Consider the following 26,719-nt stretch of genomic DNA (forward strand, 5'->3'; position numbering starts at 1 on the left):
GGAAAATGTAGGTAAAGGCCCATACACACAATAAGAAAATCGGAAGTAAAATTTAGTCCAATCTGCCAATTTTCGGATTGTTAGTATGGTGCTTTCGACAGCCGATTACAAATTTTTGGACAACTAAAACTGTATGTGCAGCCTATAAAATTTTTATCGTACGTGAACACAACATCTGATTTTTGTTTAATTAGTAATTTTTGTCCAAAAAAAAAATCTTAAGAGGAAGCCTACATGACATCACTTCTGAAGTTGAGTTCTGTCGCACGAGAATTTTCGTATGAAAGTAACCTCTTCCCTTTCGACATGAGACGAGCATTCAACAAAAAACGGACGAAAATGAATCCAATAATCTGGTCGTGCATGCAAGGCTTTACTACTGCCAGTCTGCAGTTTTAAACTTGGCATAAACTCCCTTGGCTGATTTTTACCTATAGGTACCTATAAGACTTGCCTATAGATACAGTAAAATATCTCCTAAACGTGCGTCTTGTGAAGCCACCGGTGAGTTCACCAGCGCATGCGCTCTGATTGAATGGCATACAGTGCCATTCCTTCAGAACCCTGTGCTGTGAACAGCGACTCCCATGCACATGTGCGGGAGTGACATCATTATGGCTCATCCATTCAAAGGAATGGAGCCCATCAACCTTGAAGGAAGACCAGGCGACAGTAGAAACCCTGTCAGTGGTGACAGCATGCCGCTGGAGGGCTTCGGATGTAAACCCTCTCCAATACCCAGTGAAGTGAACAGCCTCAGATGATACACAGAGATGAAACAAATCTCCCTACATAAGTTTTACATGTATATCTGCTGTCTTCACCTTTATATATTCTTTAGAATTCTTACCTCATGTTAAAAAGTTTCTCTCTGTTCAGGACTGGGAGTGGAACCTTGGCATACAGCCAAGACAGCCGATTGGAGGAAAGACACACCCTCCTCCTCCGATATAGGCCGAGACTTTCAGAACTCTGCTCTGAATCTGGCAGCTTTGTGCTAAATCTATTTATAGCAACCTCCCATGACACAAACTTCAGGCTCCCATCTGAGAACTTGTCAGAAGTTATCAGGCTGAGCTACAGGACAGAAGAAACACAGGGGACAGCGCTTTGGAGAGCGCACACACACACACACACACACACACACACACACACACACACCTATCCAGCCCAGATTGACACACTGTGTAAGCAGTTCAATAAATATTAAAATATTCTCGTTCTCTTGCATTTAGTACACAAGGTAAACAAATCATACAAATGCCAAGAAAATTGATTACGTTTAGCATTTTATTTTTTTAGAACATATGAAATATGTACAAAAAAGGAAAAAGCAGGTGATCATTTGTCCTTTTTTAAACTATACACTACATACAAAACTATGAAGCTTTAAAGAAGCCCCCTTTTTCCTTTGCAAAAAAAAAGAATCAGTCTTTATTCTAGAACAACCGATTTCTCAACATTCCTCCTAGGTTTAGAAAGTATATAATAAAAAGGAATAAAGCTGTTTACAACACACAAGCACACTTTTTAATCTCAGGTAACCTTGGGAATCCATTCTAAAATTAGACCAGTTCCTCTCCAGCCATTGGTGCTTTGCTATTTCTAACATATTTCTTCCTAAGGCAGGCAGGGCAAAGCAACAGTCAGAAATCTGATTGATAACATCCCTGTGTCAATCTCCCGAATGTGGACAGATGCCCAAGCCCACGTTAAAAGAACCAGTCATGACTGGACTAAGCAGGAAGCTGACTATAAAGTATTCAATGAGTTTAGCTCTGAATAACTGCTTACGAAAGGTTTTTATTACACCTTTATTTTTGAAGGATTTTATTTTGTCCCTTTACGAATCTTTGTGTTTGTCCCTGTCTGACGCTTTAGCTGGAGTGGTCCAGAGTGATAAAACAGACCTGTTTTAATAAGTGCCACAAATCTTTAACAGATGCAGGAATTATACAAACACAGCCTGCATAGGTAGCCATGGGCCTGAAAAAAAAAAAAAAACAGATATCTGTGAGGGCATAAATAGGTGCTATCGCTTTTAAGGTTTGTTCAGTACGTCAGGAACAATGCCATTATAGTCAATACTTTGATTATCTATATCAATGGCACAGCTTGCAAACAGAAATCAGTTACAACAAAAACATTCACACAGTGGGACAAGTCGCTATATTATTGTGCGTTTCATTAGTCTGCTGTTCTAATGGTATAGGCAAGCCCCATTTCCTAAGAGAACGGCATATCAAGGTGACGAGGCGCTCTGCTGAAAAGGTGAGGTGCTAGCCGCTCGCTGCTGACGGCTCCTTATCCTGCTTCAGTCTGTAGTCTGCCAAGGCAGCTCTGATCGCATCTTCTGCCAGCACTATAAAATGAAACAAATAAAAAAAAAAAAAAGTGAGCTTAAACTGTGGAAAAAAAATAAATAGAAATAAAAAAAATGCATCCTTATGCAGCCCTTCCTGTTTTAAATTTTCCAATCTGCGTAACCTGTTAGCCACTGCAATACTGCTACTAGAATGCTGACCAGCAAAAGTATACAGTAAAACTAACTACAGCTGAAAAACTTTGTTCTAGGACCACCTAATACTAAAAAAGTACATTCAAGCCAAAATCCTCCATTTTAGTTTTGAAGAGATTATAGCATCATTACACCCTTTAGCCGACAGGTCCGTATATCATATGGACCCAACATCAGGGGGGTATCGCACACAATCTGGTGCAGCCACCCGGGATTGTGTGCGAAACTGACAGGCAGACTCCTGCCAGGTGAGAGCATTCAGGCGAATCCGCTGCCACCTGATTGCTTGCACACCCCTACGGTACCAGCGCTTTTTTTTTGCAAAAAAATAAAGTTACACCCAGGTACATAAAATACATCCCCTCCCCAAAAAAATAAAATTGAGGCCCTCCCACCCAGGAACGTAAATGCATGCGTCGGGGCACCTACATGTGAAAACGTTGATTGAGATACACATGTTACATTTTGCCGCACGCTGGAGTGAGAGCAAAAATTCTAACACAAGACCTCCTCCGTAGCACTAAACTGATACCTATAGGGGGGCTTTTGAAGCTTCGCCTATAGAGAATATAGGGTACTGATGTTTGATGCCATTTCACGGGCGCACAAAAATTTAAGGTTTGGCATGTTGGCCCTTTACTTGGTGCAACTTAAGTCTTTTATATTTTACCAAAAATTTAGAGTCGTTTATTGCATTTATTTGCCCTAAAATTCACCTTTGCGATAATATCGCGTGACATAAAAAATTGCAACTACCACTATTTGATTCTCTAGGGCAGGGGTAGGCAACCTCAGCTCTCCAGCTGTTTTGAAACCTCTAACTCCCATGAGACATTGCAAAACCCTGACAATCACAGGCATGATTCCTAGAGGCCGAGGTTGCCTACCCCTGAACTCGGGTATCTGCTTTTAGAAAATATGTAATATTTGTGGATTTTGTATAATCTTCAGGCCTAAAATGACTTTTAAACTTGTGTTCAAAAAAGCGCAAAAATGGCTCTGGCAGCGAAAGGATTAAAACCTGTCTTTGCCATTTGTGTCCCAATGAAAGACAATGGGATGTGGTGGGAAATACCATCTTAGAGAGTTGTCAACAGAACAGGTGTTCCCATTATTCCCACTTACTTCTGTTCTAGTTGCAACTATAATATTTTGCATTTCACATAACTTTGTTCCAGAGAAAATGGCAGATCATACAGCTATCAAATGCATTTACTTGGCAAAGACCATACTACCACCTACTGGCTGTTAGCAAGTATTACATCCTTCTGAAGTTTGAATTGCAAAATCACAAAGCACACCCTGGGGTTGTGTAACTAAGCTGGAAAGTGCAAAATCTGGTGCAGCTCTGCATAGAAACCAATCAGGTTCCTTTTTTTGTCAAAGCTTAATTGATCAAACTATGGTTAGAAGCTGATTAGCTACCATGCACTAGATTTGCACTCTCCAATTTTAGTAAATCAACCCCATTGAGTTTATCAAAAACAGTTTTTAAAGCCGAACTTAATCTGTAAAAAGGAAAGTCCAACTGATCCTCCTCCAACTCTCCTCTGCCTGTATTGAAGTTTTTTGTTTTCTCTTCTCCAGGGAGCAGGTACTTGATCCCACTTCCACTCGGCTTTTGCCTGATGTTATGGCTAAACTGACTTCCCCAATCCAGCAAGACTATATTGGTTACTAGGAAGTATCTCAAGTTTTGCATTTCAAAGTTTGCATTGTTATATTGTGTGAACTCCCACAACACTAGATGACCTCAACTGAAGAATGGAAGCACAATACAGTAAAACTTTGGATTGCGAGTAACGCCGTTTACAAGCATTTCGCAACACGAGCTTTTTATTTAAAATCCTGGCTCGATTTGCGATCGTTGTCTCGCAAGACAAGCAGAATTCAAGCCTCTGGGGTGTGCAGTACCGCATTTGGCCAGGGGTGCAGGGGCGCCAGAGAAACTCGGAAATAAACACTCGGTTCCTGAGTGTCTCCGGCGACCACCACCCCCCCCCCCCACCACCACATGCGGTACTGCATACAATAGCAGTGACACTGGAACGAATTATCTGAGTTTCCATTGATTCCTATGGGGACACTCACTTTGATATATGAGTGCTTTGGATTACAAGCATGCTTTCTGGAAGGATTATGCTCATAATCCAAGGTGCTACTATTATCCCAACAACTGTAGAATGTTATGGTAAGAGATATCTACAGTATCTCACAAAAGTGAGTACACCCCTCACATTTTTGTAAATATTTTATTATATCTTTTCATGTGATAACACTGAAGAAATGACACTTTAGTACAATGTAAAGTAGTGAGTGTACAGCTTATATAACAGTGTAAATTTGCTGTTCCCTCAAAATAAATCAACACACAGCCATTAATGTCTAAAACAAAAGTGAGTACACCTCTAAGTGAAAATGTCCAAATTGGGCGCAATTGCCAATTTCCCTCCCCAGTGTCATGTGACTGGTTGGTGTTACAAGGTCTCAGGTGGTTATGGGGAGCAGTTGTGTTAAAATTTGGCGCTCTCACTCTTACTGGTCACTGGAAGTTCAACATAGCACCTCATGGCAAAGAACTCTGAGGAACTGAAAAAAAAAATTGCTGCTCTATCTAAAGATGGCCTAGGGTATAAGAAAATTGCCAAGACCCCAAAACTGAGCTGCAGCATGGTGGCCAAGGCCATACAGCAGTTTAACAGGACAGGCCTCACCATGGTCTACCACAGAAGTGGAGTGCACATGCTCAGCATCATATCCAGAGGTTATCTTTGGGAAATAGACATGAGTGCTGCCAGCATTGCTGCAGAGGTTCAAGGGGTGGTGGGTCAGCCCGTCATTGCTCAGACCATACTCCGCACACTGCATCAAATTGGGCTACATGGCTGTCGTCCCAGAAGGAAGCCTCTTCTAAAGATGATGCACAAGAAAGCCCGCAAACAGTTTGCTGAAGACAAGCAGACTAAGAACATTGATTACTGGAACTATGTCCTGTGGTCTGATGAGACCAAGATAAATTTGGTTCAGATGGTGTCGAGCATGTGTGGCGGCAACCAGGTGAGGAGTACAAAGACAAGTGTGTCTTGCCTACGCTCAAGCATGGTGGTGGGAGTGTCATGGTCTGGGGCTGCATGAGTGCTGCCGGCACTGGGGAGCTACAGTTCATTAAGGGAAACATGAATGCCAACATATACTACGACATACTGAAGCAAAGCATGATCCCCTCCCTTCAGAGACAGAGCCACAGAGCAGTATTCAAACATAACGACCACAAACACACCTCCAAGATGACCACTGCCTTGCTAAAGAAGCTGAGGGTAAAGTTCATGGACTGGCCAAGCATGTCTCCAGACCTAAACCCTACTGAGCATCTTTGGGGCATCCTCAAATGGAAGATGGAGGAGCGCAAGTTCTCTAACATCCACCAGCTCCGTGATGTCGTCATGGAGGTGTGGAAGAGGACTCTAGCGGCAACCTGTGAAGCTCTGGTGAACTCCATGCCCAAGAGGGTTAGGGCAGTGCTGGAAAATAATGGGGGCCACACAAAATAGACACTTTGGCCCAATTTGGACAGGTAATTTCTTCAGTGTTTTAACATGAAAAGATATAATATACTTACAAAAAAAGTGAGGGGTGTACTCACTTTTGTAAGATACTATATGTTCCTCTTTTTCCTAATAGCCTAAGACATGATGTTACTGCTAAGCCAGTCCTATAATCTATCCTGAACATGAAAACTGCATAAAATTATAAGTGTTCATATGAATGGATTAATACAGGGAAACTAGAACGAGCATAATGCACACTGAGAAGTATGGGTTTAGGAAAAAATATATAAATAAAAAAAAAAAAAAAAAAATAGAGATATAGATATACATCACACAAGCTGAAGTTAGAGGCTGGCTACCATGCAGAGCTGCACCAGATTTTGCACCTCTCCAGTTTTAGTAAATCAACTCGAGTGGGCCTAGACACACTGCTGACCCCAATGAGGAATTCTACAGTAAAGGTACATTTTATGGATTGCTTTGTCACATTACGCACAAAATTATACATTAAACATTATACAAAAAAACAAAAAAAACCCTTACTGGAACAGTGAAGTTTTACTGGAGGAAGGCAAAGCTCTTTAGCAATATCTGTGTTCTTGATGGTCATGGCCTCATCAACCTACACAACAAAAACAAAAAACTGGTTGTTACTGCAGGTATTTTGAATTTTTAATTGAATGTCCCAAAAAGGCATGGTTAGTGTGTTTTTTTTTTGCTTATATACAATTCAGTTGTAACTAAATGATGCTTACAAAAGATATTTAAAAGGGGTTGTAAAGGTTCCTTTTTTAAAAAGGGGGTAAGCTTGCGGGCGCGCTCCCGTGATACAGTCGCCGACTGCATCACTCGGCCCCACCCCCAGCGTGCTGCGTCATTGATTTGAATGACAGCAGCGGGAACCAATGGCTGCGCTGCTATTAATCATCCAATGAATAAGCCGAGAAGCCCGGTTGAGAAGCCAGCGCGTTCACGACGCGGGACTTTCGAGAGCTCAGGTAAGTAAATTGGGGGGTGGGGGGCCGCTAATAGACGGATGTTTTTTCACCTTAATGCATAGAATGTATTAAGGTGAAAAAACATGTACCTTTACAACCACTTTAAGTCTTCTTTGAAGAAACACAAACAGTACGTACTAAAAACAAGGCATGCTTCCATAAGTAAAAATACAGCTTGCTTAAAAACTTTGACTTTTGCTCGAAATAAACAAAAAGTTGCAAATTACACAACAGTATGGTTTAGAAGTTATCAAACGTCAGGAGAATTTAAAGTATGACTACACCAGCCACCACTGACCCCCTTTTACTGAAAAATGCCAGTTGTCTTTTTTGACGTTTTGAATGAGATAAAGCTACCAAACATGTATATTCTGCATCCTTGTTCTAAAATATTCAAAATGATTGAAGTCTGAAATAGCAAATGCAGATTTCAGAATGACAGCAGTGGCACCCTTCATATTTTTCTCCAAATTAAAAGATGAAAAAATGCAGATGCATAACAAATACCACTTTTCTACACAGTGACATAATTTGCTTGTCAGTAGTCCAGTTGCAGTGTGTTGGGGAAGCATCAGTGTTGATTCTTATGAGTGCTCAGAATAATTGTGACCCGTTTTCAGTGGAGAGCGGTCTGAAGTCTGCTCTCCACTGACGTCACTGCCATCAGTCGAGGCAGCGTGTCATCCTGAATTCTGGATTCGCCAGCTGACTTGATTGATGGCAGTCTCAGCGATGTTGTCTGATAGTCAGCATTGCTCTGCTCGGGGACGAGTGAGAACCGAGCCATTGGCGATGTTCGGTGGCTTGTGTTCTCAGTGCAGAGACGCCAGGGGACAATGCTGCATCCACCTAGGTAAGTATGAATAGCAGAAAGAAAAAAAAAACAAAAAAAACAAAAACAAACACACACTTCTATTTTAAGGTGAAAAACCTTCTCATGCTGTAGCCCCCCCCCCCCCCCCCCCCCTTTTACTTACCTGAGCCCTATCTCTCTCGCCGCGGGGACGAGCACATCAGCTATGGCTGGTGTCTCATGTGCTGATTGAATAGATTGATAGCAGCTTAGCCATTGGCTCCCGCTGCTGTCAATCAAATCCAATGACTCGGGTGCCGGGGCTGAGTCCTTCTGTGTCAATAGACGCAGAAGCAGGACACGGGAACGCTCCCGCACGGGTGTCCGCAGAAGAGCAATTCTGACGGGGCACTCAAGAAGAGGAGAAGCCTCCAGCATCGCTGAGGGACCCCAGGAGGAGGATCGGGGCCACTGTGAAAAACCAACTGCACAGTGGAGGCATGTATGACTTTTTTTTTTTTATTTAAAAAAAAAAACAAAACAAAAAAAAAAAAAAAAAAACCAAAAACCACACAAAAGGGTTTAGTAACCCTTTAACAAATGGCCCCAGTGCCACTGTATTAGAAATATTACTACCAAACTAAGACACACAGGAATTAACAAGATTTACCGTTTTTCCCTTCACCCATTCAGTAGCCAAAGAGCTTGAGGCAATTGCTGAACCACACCCAAACGTTTTGAATTTTGCTTCAGTAATTTTCCCATGTTCATCAACTTCAATCTGAAAATAAAAAGTAGTAATAATGTGCTTGGCAGTAGAATCAGCTGACCAAATAGAATAATTTTTTTTTCAAAAACCAAATAAATTACACAATAAAAAGAGGGAGCCCAATAATTATACTTTAATTATACCTACAGTATCAATCACAGGATATTATATTTTTGGCCAAAAAAAAAAAAAAAGATACCACACACACAACCTTTTAATAATATCAATTATGCTGACTCCATCACCAGACAAAAACTCCTATAGATGTTAGGAGCTCTCTTTTTTCTGCGCTGGGAGGAGCAACAACTTTCTTTTTAGCAAATGTCAATCCTCCTAAGAGCAAGGAACAAACCCCAGAGTTTTTCTGTGTCCCTCAAACCTTCAAGAAAACAGAGTTTTATGTTAAATTTATTTAATTTTAATGAATCTTATTCAGCCCGTGGTAAGTCTTTAGGAAACAGCCAAGCAATACTAACCTGCAATTTCATAACATCGCCACATGCTGGAGCGCCCACCAGACCAGTTCCAACATTCTTTGCATTCTTGTCAAGGGATCCAACGTTCCTTGGATTCTCATAGTGATCAACAACCTAAATATAAAAAAAAAAAAAAAAAAAAAAGAAGAAGTGTTACTCAATCAGGGTTAGAACTGTTCATCAGTTGCCCTTGACAAGCAGTGGCCCTGCCAGCTTGTTACGTAATGCAGTTATCAAAATAGAAAGATGGATCCTTCTGTACTTCTAGTCAGCATTTTCCTTCCCAAAACATACTGTAGTACATAATGTCCTTATTTTTGATTCTCTAATTACTTGTGTTATGCAAGAAGACAGCCAGTACAAATGATTAAGGCTCTGTTCACACCTAGGAGTTTTGTTTTCAGACAGAAAGCCACGCGATTTTCCACAGGTCAAAAAGGTCACCAATGTAAAAAGCAGAGAACACTCAGATGTGAACAGGGGCCATTGAAACGAATGTGATTTGTCTTGTTGGGCATTTTTAGAGCTGAGGCTTAAAGCAGAAAAACGCCCAAAAACGCCTAGGTGTGAACAGAGTCTCAATGGCGATGTTTACACTAATACAAACAAGAGCATAACTATATATACACACACACACACGGCCAATGCTGTGCTCCTCTTCTGGGCAAACCAGAAATGTCTGTTTATCAACTATTAGGGAGAGGTTTTTTGTGCATCTTTGCTTCACTAATCATTGGCGTTACAAAAGATGATGGTAGACAGAAAATACTACACGTTGATGTTTATACCAAAATAAACTAGTTCTGAGTGATAACATGCTGACCAGTCAGCTTTCAGTCTTCTCAGAGCAGAGTCGCTGCTCACTGCTCTGTTCCTTCAGTGTTCACTGGGTGGGAAGGAGGGCAGGGATGTACAATGAAAGTCAGAAGCAGCTGTCAATCAAGCAATCAGGGATTCAGACAATATTGAGAGGCTCTGTTCTATAAGCAGATAGTGGTTAATAGTCTGCCAACTACTGAGGTTGCATTCTCACCTGAGTGTTTTTTTATCTTGAAGCTACCAAATGCTCTGGTTTAAAAGAAAAAAAACAAAAACAAAAAAAAATTTATTCTATTGCTCTCTAACAATTTATTATCAGTTCCAGTCCGGGCCAATTCTGTCATACATGTAAAAATCTGCATTTTTTGCTATAAATATAATTGGAAACCCCCAAACATTTTTTTAAGCAGAGGCCCTGGAGAATAAAATGGTTGTTGCAATTTTCTTTTGTCACACGATATTTTGTGCAGTGGTTTACCAAATGCAAAATTTACAGGAAATTTTTTTTTAAAAATAATAAAAAATAAAATAAAACTTTAACGAGTGTTAGTGAACACAAACAATTTAATACCCAATTTTTGGTAAAACATAAAAGATGTTCCACCAAGTAAATAGATACTTTAATATATCAAGCTTTAAAATTGCTTACACCCGTGAAATGGCGCCAAACTACGGCACCTAAGAATCTCCATAGGCGACACTTTAAAAGCCTCCACAGGTTACCAGTTTACAGTAAGGCTGGCCATACATTATACAATTTTCTTATTCAATTTCCTTTAGATTTACCTTCAACCATGTAGTGCAAGGGCCTGCCTGACTGCATACAAATTGAAAGCGTTTAGGTCTAACCTAATATTATATGGGTTTAGGTAAACTTTAACCTTTCACTGCCAGAGCCGTTTTTGCACACGTTTAAAAATGGGATTTTTGTACTTACCGTAAAATCCCTTTCTCTGAAGTTCATTGACGGACACAGCATTTTAGTCTTGACCTTCGGGTTATAATCGCCACCTTTAGGAGAGGACTAGGCAGAACACAATGAAAAAACAAGCACAGTACCGCCCAGAAGGCGGTCCTACTGGCTATAACCCCTCACACTGCTCCCAGCAGCTCAGTTCGTCAAAAGCAGTACAAACATAAAAAGGAGGGGTGGGTGCTGTGTCCGTCAATGAACTTCAGAGAAAGGGATTTTACGGTAAGTACAAAAATACCATTCTCTTTCGTTCATTGACAGACACAGCACTTTAGTCTTGACCTTACGGACGTCCCCAAGCAGTGTCAAAAAATGAGAGGTGGGAACACAGAGAAAAATAAACTCCACCCACAACAAAAAGAACTCCCCATCAGAGGAGCCGCAACCTCAGACGGCCGCCTGCAAAAATCTTGCGGCCGAAGTACGCACTCAAAGATGCACCCACATCAACCTTGTAAAATTTGGTGAAAGTGTGTACTGACGACCAGGTAGCCGCCTTACACACCTGTGAAAATGGACGCTTGATGCTGGAAAGCCCAGGAAGCACCAATCGCCCTGGTGGAATGCGCCGTAACGGGAAAGGGAGGCGCCCGCCCCCTTATGGCATAAGCCTGAACAACAATCTGTCTGATCCACCGAGAAATGGTGGCCGACGAGACCGCCAGGCCCTTCTTCAGACCAGCCACCGAGACAGAGTCCGACCTCCGGAAAGGAGCCGTAGCAGACAGATACACCCGCAGAGCCCGGACCACATCTAAAGAATGTAAAGCGACCTTCTTGGGATGCGACTGCCGGGGACATAAGGACGGAAGCACAATGTCCTCATTTAGATGAAAGGCTGAAACAATCTTCAGAAGAAAAGAGGGCTGTGGACGCAGCACCGCCTTATCCTTGTGGATAATCAAATAAGGAGACTTGCATGACAAGGCCGCTAACTCAGAAACCCGCCTTGCAGATGTAATAGCCACTAGAAAGACAACTTTCTGAGAGAGAGTCAATAAAGGGATCTCCCTAATGTTTTAAAAATGGCGGTTTCTGAAGCACCGAGAGCACCAGATTCAGATCCCACAGGGGCAGCGGCAGACATACCGGAGGAGCCACATGCCGAACCCCCTGAACAAACGTACGCACCAATGAGTGAGTCGCAAAGGGCCGCTGAGAAAAAAAAAAAAAAAAAGGCAGCCAAAGCTGATATTTGCCCCTTAATGGTGCTTAATGCAAGCTTCTGATCCACTCCTCGCTGCAGAAACAGCAGGATCCTGGACACAGAATATGAACGTGGATGCCACCCCACCTCCTCACACAGGGAGATGTAGGCCTTCCAGGTGCGATGATAAATCTTCCTGGAAGAAGAATTAGCCAATAATGCCCCCATGGGGCCACCAACGCATCCGTCCAGGGTTTCTTTGACCTGGCCACAAACCTCTGCACCTTCTGATTGAGCCGAGAGGCCAGGAGATCCACATCCGGCCTGCCCCACCGTAGGCAAATGAGCCGAAACAATCAGTGACCATTCCCCCTGGTCCAGCAACTGACGACTGAGGTAGTCCTCTTGCCAGTTTTCTATGCCCGAAATGTACACGGCTGACAGAGCCGGCACGCGCAGCTCTGCCCACTGTAGGATGTGGAGACCTCCAGCGCCGTCGCTGAGCTCCTTGTCCCTCCCTGATGATTGACATATGCCACCATCGTGGCGTTGTCCGACTGGATCCTGACCAGATGACCCTGCAGCCTCTGCGACCATGTGGAGAGGCAGCGCCTGATCGCCCGCAGCTCCAGCACACTGATCGGCAGGCGGGATTCTTCCTGCGTCCAGCGACCCTGGGCCGACTAGGTGCCCCAAATTCCTCCCCAGCCGGTCAGGCTGGCGTCCGTCGTAATCACCGTCCAATGAAGAGGAAGGAACGATTTCCCGGACCAAAGGGTCGGGGACCTCAGCTACGAGAGAAGCAAAGCCCTGGCTAGCTGGCTCACCCGGATTTCACAATCCAGGGATGTCAGAGACTTGTCCCATTTGGACAGGATCTTTCTGCAAGACCCGAGTGTGGAGTTGAGCATACGGTACCGCCTCGAAAGTGGCTACCATGGAGGCCCAGAACTCGCATGCAAAAATGCACCGACGACCACCTGCGGGACATCAGTAACCGCACCACGGATTGGAGAGTCTGCAGCTTGCTTGAAGGAAGAAAGACTCTCGCCTTTGAGGAGTCCAGAATCAACCCCAAGTATTCCAGGCGCTGGGTCGGCAGCAACACCGACTTCTGGAGATTCAACACCCAGCCAAACTACTGAAGAGTCTGCATGGTGATCGCCACATCCTCCCTCAGTTCTGAGGCAGAAGCTGTGCTCAGGAGGAGGTCGTCCAGGTAACCCACGATCGCGATCCCTCGTTGTCTCAGCAACGCCAGAATTGGAGCCAGCACCTTGGTAAAGACCTTTGGTGCCAACGGTAAATCAAAGGGAAGAGCTTCAAATTGGTAGTGCTCGCCCCGACCGCAAATCGCAGGAACCTCTGGTGTCTGACGCATATGGGGACATGCAAGTATGCGTCCTTGATGTCCAAAGACGCCAGGAAATCCCCCTGATGAAGTGCAGCGACCACGGAACGAACCAATTCCATCCTGAACCTCCGTGCCTTCACAAAACAATTGAGGGCCTTGAGATCCAGGACCGGACGGACCCCTTCCTTCTTCGGGATTACAAACAGATTGGAGTAGAATCCCTGAAACCTTTCCAACGTTGGTACAGGCACTATCACCCCACGCAGTAGTAAATCCTGTACTGCCCCCAAACAGGGCCTCCCAACGAGCCAGAAGAAGATGAAGGTTGGAGGGAAAAAAACCTGTCTGGCGGACAAGAAAGAAACTATCTTGTAGCCTGACAAAACCAGCTCGCAGACCCACTGGTCAGAAAGAAGAGAAGTCCACCGGTCTGCAAACTCCCGAAGGCGACCCCCCAACCGAGAGTCGGGTGGTAGCGAACCTTCATGCAGAAGCTGATTTGTTCGCAGGCTTGTTCGGCTTGCGATACCAGGGATGCTTTTGTCCGTCAGCGGGCACCTTGTTGGACTGGGAACGCTTACCCGCCAACGAAAAAGCCGCTTCGGAGAAGAAAAAGAGGGCCCCTGCCTACTGCGTGGCTCCTCACCCTTTCTGGACTGTGGGAGCAAAGTACTCTTTCCCCCAGTAACATTCTTAATGTCATCATCCAGTGAGGCGCCAAACAGCCTCCCACCTTGGAAGCCAGCGCTTTCTTAGATGTCTGGTCCGCAGACCAACACTTGAGCCAAATCAGCCGACAGCACTACTGCTGATACCGAGGCTCTAGAAAGCAAAGGGGCCGTATCCAGGGCCGTATCCCAAATATACTTAAGGCCGTGCACCAACTGGTCTGCCAGTTCCACACAGACTGGGGAAACCTGCTCCTTCCCCAACTCGCGGTGCAACAACTTAGCCCATTCAGTAAGTGTTTGTGACACCTGAGCTGTGGCTAACACCGACCCCACCACTGTAAACATGGACCGGGCAACCGCCTCAGCCCTTCTGTTGGCAGGGTCCTTGAAAGAAGGGGACCCTTCCACCGGAATCGTGGTCACCTTATTTAACCTAGATACCGGGGGGTCAATGACCGGAGGAAAATGTCCATTTTTTCAGAAAATCCTCCTCAAAGGGGTAACGCACCGCCATTCGCCTCGGGACTGAAAAGGCATGCTGCGGGCGTTCCTACTCCTTGTAAATTAACTTATCAAAATAAGTTAGGTAGGGAAACACCTTAGCGGTGTGGAACAGCTTGTGGGACCCAAAAGAGACTGACACATCTGCAGATGCCCCAGCCTTATCCTCTATCTTTAAGGTATCCCGCACCACCGTGATAAGTGCTCCCACTAGCGCTTTTTCCTGTGCTGAAACAGACGCGGAGGCTTCCTCCTCACTGTCTGAAGGGTCATGGTCCGCAACCTCTGAAGCCTCAGAACAGGGGCCAAGTCTGAATCAGAGCTTTCCCCGGAAGACGGGGGGGGGGGGGGGGTTGGGGGGCGCGCGTTTTTTACCCACCTTGCGCCCGCACGCTGCTTCCACCCTGGAAACAAATGATTCCAGGACTGCTGTCAGGGTATCCATGGGCACCGCAGGTGCAGGGGAACCGGTTGCTATCACAGGGGTGTCTGAGGAAGAAGCGCCAGCATCCAACGCCATGTCTGACCCACTCTCGCGTGACCCTGGGACCTAAGGCAAGAGCCAAAAAATGCCTACCCTCCTAGCTGCCACAGACTAAGGGCCCCCCGCAGGACTCACCACCCTGACCCAGGCGTTGTGCTGCTGTCCATTCTCCACTTTGCCGGCGTCCAAACCACAAGGTGTCCTGTGTCAGTTTCGAGCTGTTCCTGGCTTAAACAGCCGACCAGCGCTAGAGAACTTACAGAAGCTGTCCCCCGTGGCTACAAGAAAATGGCCTCAGACAAAAGCGCCCCAAAACGCCAGGAAAATGGCCGCCGCGCTCCAAGAAAATGGCCGCAGCTACAGCAAAATGGCCACGGTTCCCGCAGCGACCATTCCCCATGCATGGCGGCAAACAAAGGTAAAAAAATGAGGCGGACAACCAAAGGCACAAAACGAGGGGAAAAAACAAACACCAGCACAACCCCCTGCCAGGACTCAGAGACCGTCTGGAGGACCCCCGGGCCAGGTAAGTGCACCACACCCCCCTACACCCAGCCATGCAGCACCCCCTTTGGATGGGGAGGAGGGAAAGAGGCAGGGAAAGAGGAAAGGGAGAGAGAGACCCCCTAGAGAGTGCCCAGCTGCTCCATCCTGCCTAAACAGGTGGAACCATAATTACCCCTCCTGCAGGGACTGCTGGACGCACTCCATGGTTAGACCCATCTCCCGCATAGTACGGAGTGGCTCTCGGCCATGGCAACACTGACTCGGACAGCAGTAGCCTGGTCATATGTGTGCCCCGGAGCATATAGCTCACCGGCTGCCCCGGACCAGAATGGGGCCCGTCGTGGCCGACCCAGTGTGGAGCTAAAGTCTGCACGCGCTCGATGGCCAGGCTGGGGAGACTACCAGGATCTATATTAACCCAGCCTGTCACCCAGCTCGGCTGTTGATTGTAGATCACAGGAAGAAAAAACAAAAAATGATTTTCAAAAACCACTGGTCCCCACAGGGAGCCAGGTCCTTCGCCTAGACTAGGCAGAAAAAAAACACAGAGCTGCTGGGAGCAGTGTGAGGGGTTATAGCCAGTAGGACCACCCCCTGGGCGGTACTGTGCTTGTTTTTTGTTGTGTTCTACCTAGTCCTCTCCTAAAGGTGGCGATATAACCCTAAGGTCAAGACTAAAGTGCTATGTCCATCAATGAACGAAAGAAAAAAATCATATTAGGCCTGAAGATTACACAAAATCCCAAACATTATATATTTTCTGAAAGCACACATCCTAGAGGATAAAATAGCGGTAGTTCCAATTTATGTCACACGATATTACCGCAAAAGGTCTAGGAAACGCAATATTTCAGTAAAAAACACACTAGCGTGAATTTTAGGGCAAACAAATGCTATACATTACCCAAATTTTTGGTAAAATCTAAAAGATGAGGTTACGCCGAGTAAACAGATACCCAACATGCCAAACCTTACATTTTTTTTTGTGTCTGTAAAATGGCGCCAAACTTCAGTACTCTATACTTTCTATAGGCAACGCTTCAAAGGCCCCCTATAGGTATCAGTTTAGTGTTACAGAGGTGGTATGGTGCTAGAATTATTGCCCTCTCTGGCATACACAGCGATATGTAACATGTGTATAGCAATCACATGTAGGCGCCCTAATGCATGCGTTTACATTCGTGCGTGTGTATATGTGGGGGTGGGGGTTGTGTGCTTGGGTGTAACTTGTTTTTTACTCAACTGTTTTTTTTCCCTATCACATAGGGGACTGTTTTTTGGTGACAGGTTCTCTGAGATATGCAGGGTCTAAAAGACTGTCCCGGGCCCGCAGATGGGCAAGCAGAGCCCGGTAAGTAGGGGTGCAACGAATCGTCACCGATCCGTGATCCGAACTGTTCAGCCTGTTCGGATCGGCACACATGCACTCCGCGGAGTGTGCCGCCGCCTCGGCCTTAGGAAAAGCCGCGGCTTCGGCCTAGCTCCGGAGTGGCGGCCATCTTGGTACACCCGGCGGCCGTTTACCACGTAATCGCTCCGTCAAATGACGGAGCATTCACTTGTAAACAAACCGGCCTCATTTCATGACGCCGGTTCCTCTCTCCCCTCTGTGTACTGATCTGTACAGTGGAGGGGAGAGATCAGATGGCAGCAGTGCCAATACTCTGCCATACCCTGCCAATACTCTGTAAAACCCTGCCAATACTCTGCTAATATATTATTACAGTGGGGGGGATTGCGGATATTACAGTGGGGGAGATGAAGTGGATATTACAGTGGGGGAGATTTTTTTTTGTTGATCCGAAAATGATCTTAACCGTGACTCCTGATCCGAGGAACGATCCGAACCGTGAGTTTTTTGATACGTTGCACCCCTACCGGCAAGCATGGTGGGGTCCTGGGGGCGTGTGAGCGATCGGGCGGCAGCGGCGCCACTCGCTCTCACCTGACAGGCGGGAGACTGTCAGTTTCACGCACAATCCCGGTGGCTGCAGCCACCAGATTGTGCGCGCAATACCCCCCGCTGTTTGGTCCGTACGGCGTATGGACCTGGCGGCAAAAGGGTTAAAGGAAAATTGTACAAGAAAATTGTATAATGTATGGCCAGCCTTACACAGGAGGCAGGTGCTAGAATTATTGGTCACCCTCTAAGATTCACAGCAATACCTCACGTGTGGTCTGATCTGTTTACAAATGCATGTGGGACTTGCGTGCACATTCAATTTTGCTGTGAGAGCACAGGACAGGGGATGCTTTCAATTTGCTTTTTTTAATTTATTTTTTTATTTCATTTAGTTTTTTTGCATTGTACCTTTACATTTTTTATTTTGCAGATCAACTCTATTGCCATCACAAGGAATGAACAGATAGAATAAAAAGAGGACTCATCGCAGCCCATGTTATCATACCCCAGATCTTTCCTCTGGTTTCCAAAGCATCTGGTCAAACTGAACCCGCCACCTGTAAAAGTGATCCAGCAACCCTACAGCTGCTTGGATCACTTTTACATTGTAGGGAATCGTCCGCTGGAAAAACGATACCGGGATCATGACCCTGGTATAACCACTTCAATCTTTATTTATAACTAGGGCTGAAACAACTAATGATTAATCGACAACTAATCAATGAAATTAATCGATTAATCGGCCAGTAACATAATGGGGTTAAAAAAAAACAACGAAAATGAGCCCTTTATAGTGCAAATAGAATACTGTACTGTAGAATACTGTTACTGTAAATATTACTTTCACAGTTCTACAGTAAAAAAATGAACCCCTTACAGTAGTGATTCTCTGCTTTTTTTGTACTATAAAGGGCTAATTTTAGTTTTTTTTCACCCCATTATGTTACTAAACGTCTTAGACTTGGTTCATTCCTATGTGTTTTTTGGTGCTTTCTGCAGAAACGCACTACAGTTCATTTACATGGTTTCCTATGGGACACATTCACATCTATGCTTTTTTCAGCCGCTGCGTATTTGGAAAGGGTCAGGGACTTTAACGCAAAACGGTGCTCTTTTGGTTCAATATACTTCAATAGAGAAGCTGCAGAAAAGCATGTAAAGCGTTTTTGCAGCAATCTGTTTTTTAATCTGCCCAACAACAAATTGGCCAAAAAAATAGCAAAAACGCAAATCGCAGCAAAATCACATGCGCAAAAATGCACAGCAAAAAGCACTACAGAAACGGATCAAAAGCAAACTGCATAGGTGTGTACTGAGCCTTATGCTGGCCACACGGATCAATTTTCAGACGAGAATATTCAGACGAAATATCTTTGTACATTCGCTGAATGAAAGAATGTCGTTTCAAAATTTCACTTGCTTTTAACATTCTGTTTTTAAAAGAAATGTAATTTCTGAATGAAAACCACATACTCTGTCTGAAAATTCCTTTAACCAAGAAGTGTTCTATTTCCAAATTTTCCCGTCATGGTGGTTGAAAATGGTCAATTTGACCCCACTAACGATTAGAAAATCGAACAAACGTTCTTAAAATTACATTTTAAAGGAAGACTTTTTTTTTAATAAAAAAAAATTTGATCTGAGTCTGATGAAATTTACCAGATTCACCTTTTAATAGTATATACAGTATCTCTCTTCTAATAGTTTATACAGTATATATATATATCTCTCCTCTAATAGTATATACAGTATATATCTCCTCTAATAGTATCTCTCTTCTGTGTTATTCTCAGAGTGAATTAGATATTTTGCTCTCTAACCATATAGTTGGTTATTTATATTTACTACTGCATAGGGATATTTAAGAATAAATTGCCTTTTTTAAAAAACTTTACATATTAACTACCGTATTTATTGGCGTATAACACGCATTTTTCCCCTTAAAATCAGGGGAAAATCGTGGGTGCGTGTTATACGCCAATCCCCCCCCCCCGCTGTTTGTGAGCGGAGCGAGCCGGCCGCTGATATACATAGATAGCCGAGTGTACTCTACGCTTACAGTCACGCCCAGTCCCGCCCTATGATGGACATAACACAGGGACTGGGCGTGACTGTGAGTGGAGCTAGTCGAACCTAGCAGAGTACACTCGGCTATGTATGTATATGGGCGGCGCTCAACTCCGCTCACAGTCACGCCCAGTCTGGGCGGGACTACGAGAGGAGCCGAGAAGAGTCGTGGCCTACTTTCCATCTTTTTGGCCCCTCCCTGAGCTGGTTCCATCTGGCTATATATGCCTTCTGATCTCCACATGTGCTCATTCGGTGCATCTTTTTAAATTCACATTTTTTGGGGTCGCATATGTGACTTTAACAGCAAGGTATTGCGTAGTTTATTGACTTTTTGTACTAATATGTTATTTGTCTATATTATAGAAAAACTACATATCTTTGTATGTGACAAGCCTTTGAAGAAGGACAATTCCATCTGAAACATGTCAGGCGTCATATATGGCATTTGTCTATGCTACCCCACCATATGTACTAGAGCTGCACAATTAATCGTTTAAAAATCGTGATCTCGATTTACCTCCCCTGAAGATCTCTCTTGCAGAGGTTGCCGATTCTTTCGTATAAACAAGTGGAGAGACTATCTGCTCACTCAGCTGTCAAAAGAAAGCATCTGGGCATTCTGCCAAGTCTTTTAACTTGAAACATTGTAACTAAGCTTCCTTCTTATAGCCCTTGCACACTGGGGCGGTTTGCAGGCGCCATTGTGCTAATAATATCGCCTGCAAACCGACCCGAAAGTGCCGCTGCTTTCATTCCAGTGTGAAAGCCCCGAGGGCTTTCACACTGGAGCGATGCGCTGGCAGGACGGTAAAAAAAGTCCTGCCAGCAGCATCTTCGGAGCGGTGAAGGAGCGGTGTGTATACCGCTCCCGCCCGTTGAAATCAATGGGACGGCGCGGCTATACCGCCGCTTTGCGGTGGTATTTAACCCTTTCTCGGCCGCTAGCGGGGGGTAAAACCGCCCCGCTAGCGGCCGCATACCGACGGTAAAAAGCCGCTAATAATAGCGGCGTTTTACCGCCGACGCCGCCCCCCGCCCCAGTGTGCAAGGGCTCTTAGATCAAAGGGATAGAACTTGTGTGTAAATAAATAATCTGGGCAGTCTGCCAAGTTTTCAATAACCTGTAAATGCAGGAAGTCTAAATCTTTTTCGGACACTTAGGCCCCTTTCACACGAGGCGGACTCCGTTTCTACGGAGCCCGCCTCGGTCCGCCGGCTCAGCGGGAGATCTGTCCGTTGATCTCCGCTGAGCCGGCGGATGACAGGTCCCTCTCTGCTCACTGAGCGGGGAGGGGCTTGTCAGGCACCGCTGCCGCCTATGGAGGGATTGGACGAAAAACGGACAGCGTATCCGTTTTCGTCAGATCTCACCCGATCCGATAGCGACGGACCTGGACGTAGAGCCATCCGTCTGCTTTTAGCGGATCGGATGTCAGCGGACATGTCTCCGCTGACATCCGACGCTCCATAGGCTAACATGGATTGCCCGTTCAGGTCCACCATCAAAACTGACAGGCGGACCTGAACGGTCCGATCGTGTGAAAGGGGCCTAAAGTTAAAATCAATATTTTTGGCTAGAAAATTACTTGGAGCCCCCAAACATTATATACATATATATATATTTTAGCAGAGACCCTAGGGAATAAAATGGCAATTGCTGCAATATTTTATGTCACACTGTATTTGCCCAGCGGTCTTTCAAATGCAATTTTTGGGGAAAAAATACACTTCAATGAATAAAAAAAAAAAAAAAAAAAAAATGAAACAGTAAAGTTAGCCTAATTTTTTTGTTTTAATGTGAAAGATGATGTTATGTCGCGAGAATCGTGATCTATCTTCCAAGCAAAAAAAAAAAATCGAGATTCTCACTTTAGCCAGAATCGTGCAGCTCTAATATGTACCCAGGGCAGCTAAGTCTCATGCTTCTCATGCATTTTAATCTTGTTCAACATTTTATATTCTGATATTTACATGTCTTTGTATTTACCTTTTTTCAATTTTGTTTAATAAACATTGACCTTTTCTATTACATTTGGTCTGTCAATTAAAGTCCCGAGGGGTCATACCGTGCCTTGTGCACTAGGTTTTCTTTTCTATATTTAAAGGATTGGACCGACCAAATGTTTTTGCACTGAATGCCAACCCCCCTTTATATTCAGCCGATCAGAAAGGATACATTGCCCTGCATAGCGCAAAAAAAAAAAAAAAAAAAAGGACAGGGTTTCTAACCCTTCCCCACGCCATCCAAAATGAAGGGGAAAACAATTGCCTGGCCGTGCAATTTAACCTCATATGGCTTATTAAAGAAACTCTGCAAGTAGCAGAACAATAAAAACAAATATCCAAGACAAGACAATCATGCAAGTAATGTTAAAAGTACAACTACACATTTTGCTACAAAAATGGAGGTGGTAACAAAAGCATAGCTGTATATTCAAGTACAACTAAAGGAAAAAAACATGTTAATAACTTCAACCCCTTTGTACCCGTACGTTCTCAGGTTGAAGCGGCTGTACTAGGAGCGTAGTTGCATACAAATTTTCAGGATTTGATTGACAGCAGCAAGAGCCAATGGCTGCTGCCTCTGTCCTGTGAGAGAGAACAGAGCAGTGCTGGATCGAGATAGCACTCGGGTATGTATAATGGGACCATACTTTGATAGAAATATTTTTTACTGGAATGCATAAAAAAAAAAAAAAAAAAAAAAAATGTTGCGCCTTTAGAAGCACTTGTGGAAAAATTTAACTTTAGTCAAAAAATTAAGTCCTGCTATATCACTTCAGGCTGGCCCCTTTTGCAGGTTTAGTTATGTAAAACATTAAAAAAGTGCCTATACGGTTTAAAATCCAGTAATATGCTGTCTCACGCTGCTCTCCATTTTTAGGTACTGACGAATTTGCGACAGCCTTAAAGCAGACCTTTACCCATAATACCGTGATAAAAAAATAATGTTCGTTAGTAAGCATTCCACATTAATAATTATGCTACCAAAATGAGTGTGTGCTGTAAGATGCCTCCAGCAGTGTTCTCGTTTCTTCGTGCTGGAGGCTGCCATTTTGCTGAAGCCCAGATCCCCTGAGCAGCGGTAAATCATAAAGTGGAACTAAGTCCATCGCTTTAACGGTTTCAAAAAAACAGTTCCATTCCTGGAATGCCAGGATTGCTAACTCAAATTTGCTTGTGTCCTCAACTAAACTGTCAAACCATCAAATGGCCGGTGTCCTAACTGATCACGTGCAGCACCATGGCAGCTACAGATCAAACAGGAGCAGCTTCCCTGGCTGTAAAGGGTAACTGAGCATGTGCAGAGTGAGGTGAGAAAGTGCATCACTGCACAGTTTATGCGCTTATTTTTAATGTTTTACATAGCTATACCTGCAATAGGGTCCAGCCTGAAGTCATCGAGCAGGACTTCATTTTCTGACTAAAAGTTCCACGTGGAACTAATCCCTCTTATCCTTTTCCAGACAAGGAAGCTGCTTCTGTTTGATCTGCAACTGTCATGGTGCTGCACATGTGATCAGTTATGACACCAGACATTTAATGGTTTGACAGTTTTGTTGAGGAAACAAGCAAATGTGACAGTTAGCATTCCAGGAATGTAACTTTTTTTTTTTTTTAAAACTGTTATAGTAATGGGTTTAGAAAAGGAGTACCCCCATTACACCAACATCTAATGACTATACAAAAACGATTGAGAATGGATCTCAAAGAAAAAGCAGACTTTGTGGGCACATCACGAGGCAGTGGTAGTATAAAGAATTATGTCTTTATTACAAAATTATTAAAAAACATAACATTTAGACTACACCCTATTATTTGACAAGGTCAACAGATACCCAATACAACAAGCATGAAGGTTGGATCCTTGGGTATATGAAATTCGTAGATATAGGGGTATAGATAATTAGATATGTATAGAGAAATGATCCAACAAATCCTCCACGCTTGCTTGTCAACACGTTTCGCAATTTAGTAGTTTCCTCAGAACATACAGGGGAGGTGCGGATATAAAATTAAAATAAGAACGAGAAAAAAAAAGTATAGGTATCCAAAAATAGTAAGCATTTGTATATGCACAAAAGGTATTAGATAATTTGTACACATCTTGGAAAATTACACGTGTCACATAAAAAACAAAAAACATATGCTCGCCTGGTGGGCCTTGGATCAAAGTATCAGGGGATGCCACACATCAGAATACGACTCAAAGACAATGGACCAAGTGTAGATTTGGCAGTGGTCAAACATCTACACTTGGTCCCCGACAAGATTGTCTTTGAGTCGTATTCTGATGTGTGGCATCCCCTGATACTTTGATCCAAGGCCCATCTGGCAAGCATACGTGTTTTTTATGTGATGCATGCAATTTTCAAAGATGTATACAAATTATCTAATACCTTTGTGCATATACAAATGCTTACTATTTTTGGATACTTTGTTTTTTCATTCTTATTTTAATTTTTTAACAGCATCTACCCAGTATGTCCCGAGGAAACTACTAAATTGTGAAACGCGTTGACAAGCAAGCGTGGAGGATTTGTTGGATCATATTTCTCTATACAGATCTAATTATCCATACCCCTATATCTACGAATTACTCATTTCATATACCCAAGGATCCAATCTTCATGCTTGTTCTATTGGGTATCTGTTGACCTTGACATATAGAGTGTTGTCTAAATATTTTTTTTTTTGATCATTTTGTAATAAAGACATAATTCTTTTATACTACCACTGCCTCGTGATGTGTCCACAAAGTGTGCTTCTTCTTTGAGATCCATTCTCAATCCTTTTTGTCTAGTAATTGGTTTAGTTCCTCTTTATGATTTACTGCTATTCAGGGGTTCTGGGCTTCAGCAAAATGGTAGCCTCCAGCAAGAAGAAACAGGAGCAATACTGGAGGCAATTTACAGCACGCTCTAATTTTGGCAGAATAATTATTAATGTGGAATGTACATCCCTTGCTAAAGAATTTTTTTTTTTTATCGAGTTGTTATGGATAAAGTCCTGCTTTAGGCAGTCTGATAAATGGGGGAATCAGCAATCAGGCAGAGCAGTAGAGGCAAAAAGAACAGCATGGCAGAAGGCTGAGAAGAGCCCAGCACTCCCTTGTTCAGTATTCTGGAGGGGGGAGTGTCAGGCTCGGTCACAACAACTCTGAAGCCACTGCAAAATCTCTCTTTGCCAATCTAAGGCCTCTTTCACACGAGGGATCCGTATGTCCGTTTTTCATCCTTCCGTTTTCGGATGAAAAACGGACATACATGTATCCCTATGGAGCGTCGGATGTCAGCGGTGACTACGGTCCGTCATCATCCCATCCCCCATAGGGGAGAGTGGCGCTCTGACAGGTCCGTCGCTGCACAGTGTGCAGCGATGGACCTGTCATCTTTCTGCTCAGCGGGGATCGGCGGAGCGATCCCCACTGAGCAAGCGGGTGTTCACGGGCCGGATCATCACTGATCCCCCCCGTGTGAAAGAGCCCTTAGTCTCACCATTAAATGAGTTGTAAACCTACGTGTTTTTTCACCTTTATGCATCCTATGCATAAAGGTGAAAAAATGCCTGGCAGTGACCGGCCCCCCGTTTTACTTACCCGAGCCCTGAATTTTCACCTGGCAGAGATGCTCTTCCTTTGCCTGGGGTTCTCGGCTCTTGATTGGATAGACTGATAACAACGCAGCCATTTGCTCCCGCTGCTGTCAAATCCAATGACGCGGACGCCGGGGCTGAGTCCGGCATTTGGGTCTATGGACGCAAATGCTGGACTCGGGATCACGCCCGCAAGGTAACCCCCCAGGAGGGCGCTTCTCCAAGGGGGTTATCTGATAGGAGGAGAAGTCAGTGTTCGGGGCCACTCGGTGCAAAACAAACTGCACAGTGAAAGTATGAGTTTTTTTTTTTTTTTAAATAACTAACACGCGAATCTTTACATTCACTTTAAGTCCCCTTTCACACTCATACGACTTGTTCCACGATTTTGTACTGCAAAAAAATTGTATGACAAGTCATTCTCCATGATTTTCAATGACTACCATTCAAATTGGCATGACTTTAAGTCGTGCCGACTTCAAAGTAGTCCCTGCACTACTTTGGTCCAACTTCCATGCGAGTTGATGTCCATAGACCTCAATGTTAAACCCTCAAGTAGCATGCAAATCGTACCTGAATAATACACGATTTCATTACGACTTTGTAAGCACAAGCCTCACACCATGTATGTTTTCATTTGTTAATGCCAAAGTTGTGGCAAAGTCAGACAAAGTAGTACTGCTCCCAAATTGCGGCAAAAACGCGGTAAAAATCACACGACTTTGAAGTTGCATAAGTGAAAGGGGCCTAAGGATGGGTTCAGGCGTGTTCGCAGCTCCACAAGCCTGAACCCGTCAGGAAGGTTACACTACGCAGCGCTACTCACAGGCAGCGAGACATTAGCCGATCTGTGCAGCCACACATCGGGAAATGTCTCACTGCCTGCCATTAGCGCTGCGTAGCGTCAGTTTCCTGGCAGGCTCGGACATGAAGAGCTGCGAAGACGCCTGAGCCCATCCTTACTATACACAAAACCATCTTACCATGCAATCAACTTTATGTTGACCAAAATCATGTCATACAAGGACCTACCTAGCCAATCAGGCAAGCCCTTCCACTAGATTCTGGTTGGTAGATCTAAAGGAAATTGCTCAGCTTGTATAGTGTGTGGTGAGCCTTAGACTTGCTTCTATAGGTGACCACTATACTTTCCTATGCAGCCACGATCAGCAGATAGATTGGATTACATGGGCAGCTGTAGAAGTTGGTGATTATGTTGTTACAATGCGCTAAATGGTCACATATCAGCTTCTCAGCAACAGAGAGAGGAGAGGAGAGCAGAGCTGCAGCCTGACCTCTGTCAGTACACATGACTGTGTATATATGTGGGGGGCAGCATATCCCCAGGGCTTCCCTCACCTCAGACATGACACCTCTCCCGCCTGCAATAATACAGCCTCCGTACCTTCTTGTGATAAGCGGCACAAGGCACCCGCAGCTCCGGCATCGAGCAGCGGCTCCACACCGAACAAAACACCCGTCCTACTCCAGCCATCGTGCTCCGGACTGACAGGAGAAGACGCGACGTAACTGCGTAGCACTTCTGTAGGGCGGACACGTGACCCGCAGAGCGAAGAGCGCAGGTGCGGCGGC

At 44.4% G+C, this 26,719-nt stretch overlaps 1 protein-coding gene across 1 annotated transcript; it reads right to left on the bottom strand.

Annotated features, from left to right (window-relative positions):
- Nucleotides 1–1,272: 1,272 nt before the first annotated feature.
- On the bottom strand, nt 1,273–26,719 carry ISCU (iron-sulfur cluster assembly enzyme). Its single transcript, XM_073630152.1, has 5 exons — nt 26,532–26,719; nt 9,103–9,216; nt 8,528–8,638; nt 6,610–6,688; nt 1,273–2,362 (listed from the first exon to the last, which is right to left on the bottom strand). The coding sequence occupies exons 1-5, from the start codon at nt 26,619–26,621 to the stop codon at nt 2,280–2,282; spliced, it is 477 nt and encodes a 158-aa protein (XP_073486253.1). The 5' UTR covers nt 26,622–26,719; the 3' UTR covers nt 1,273–2,279.

Source organism: Aquarana catesbeiana, linkage group LG01, assembly GCF_042186555.1.
Source record: "Aquarana catesbeiana isolate 2022-GZ linkage group LG01, ASM4218655v1, whole genome shotgun sequence".
Lineage (NCBI taxonomy): Eukaryota > Metazoa > Chordata > Amphibia > Anura > Ranidae > Aquarana > Aquarana catesbeiana.

Bases quoted from the DNA above. Each gene is read 5' to 3' on its own strand.
- ISCU (XM_073630152.1), bottom strand. From the start codon at position 26,621: ATGGCTGGAGTAGGACGGGTGTTTTGTTCGGTGTGGAGCCGCTGCTCG. The intron at 9,217-26,531 runs GTACGGAGGCTG...TTTTATATTTAG, and splicing joins GTGCCGCTTATCACAAGAAG to GTTGTTGATCACTATGAGAA. The intron at 2,363-6,609 runs GTAAGGGTTTTT...TTCATTTTATAG, and splicing joins AGTAAAACTTCACTGTTCCA to TGCTGGCAGAAGATGCGATC.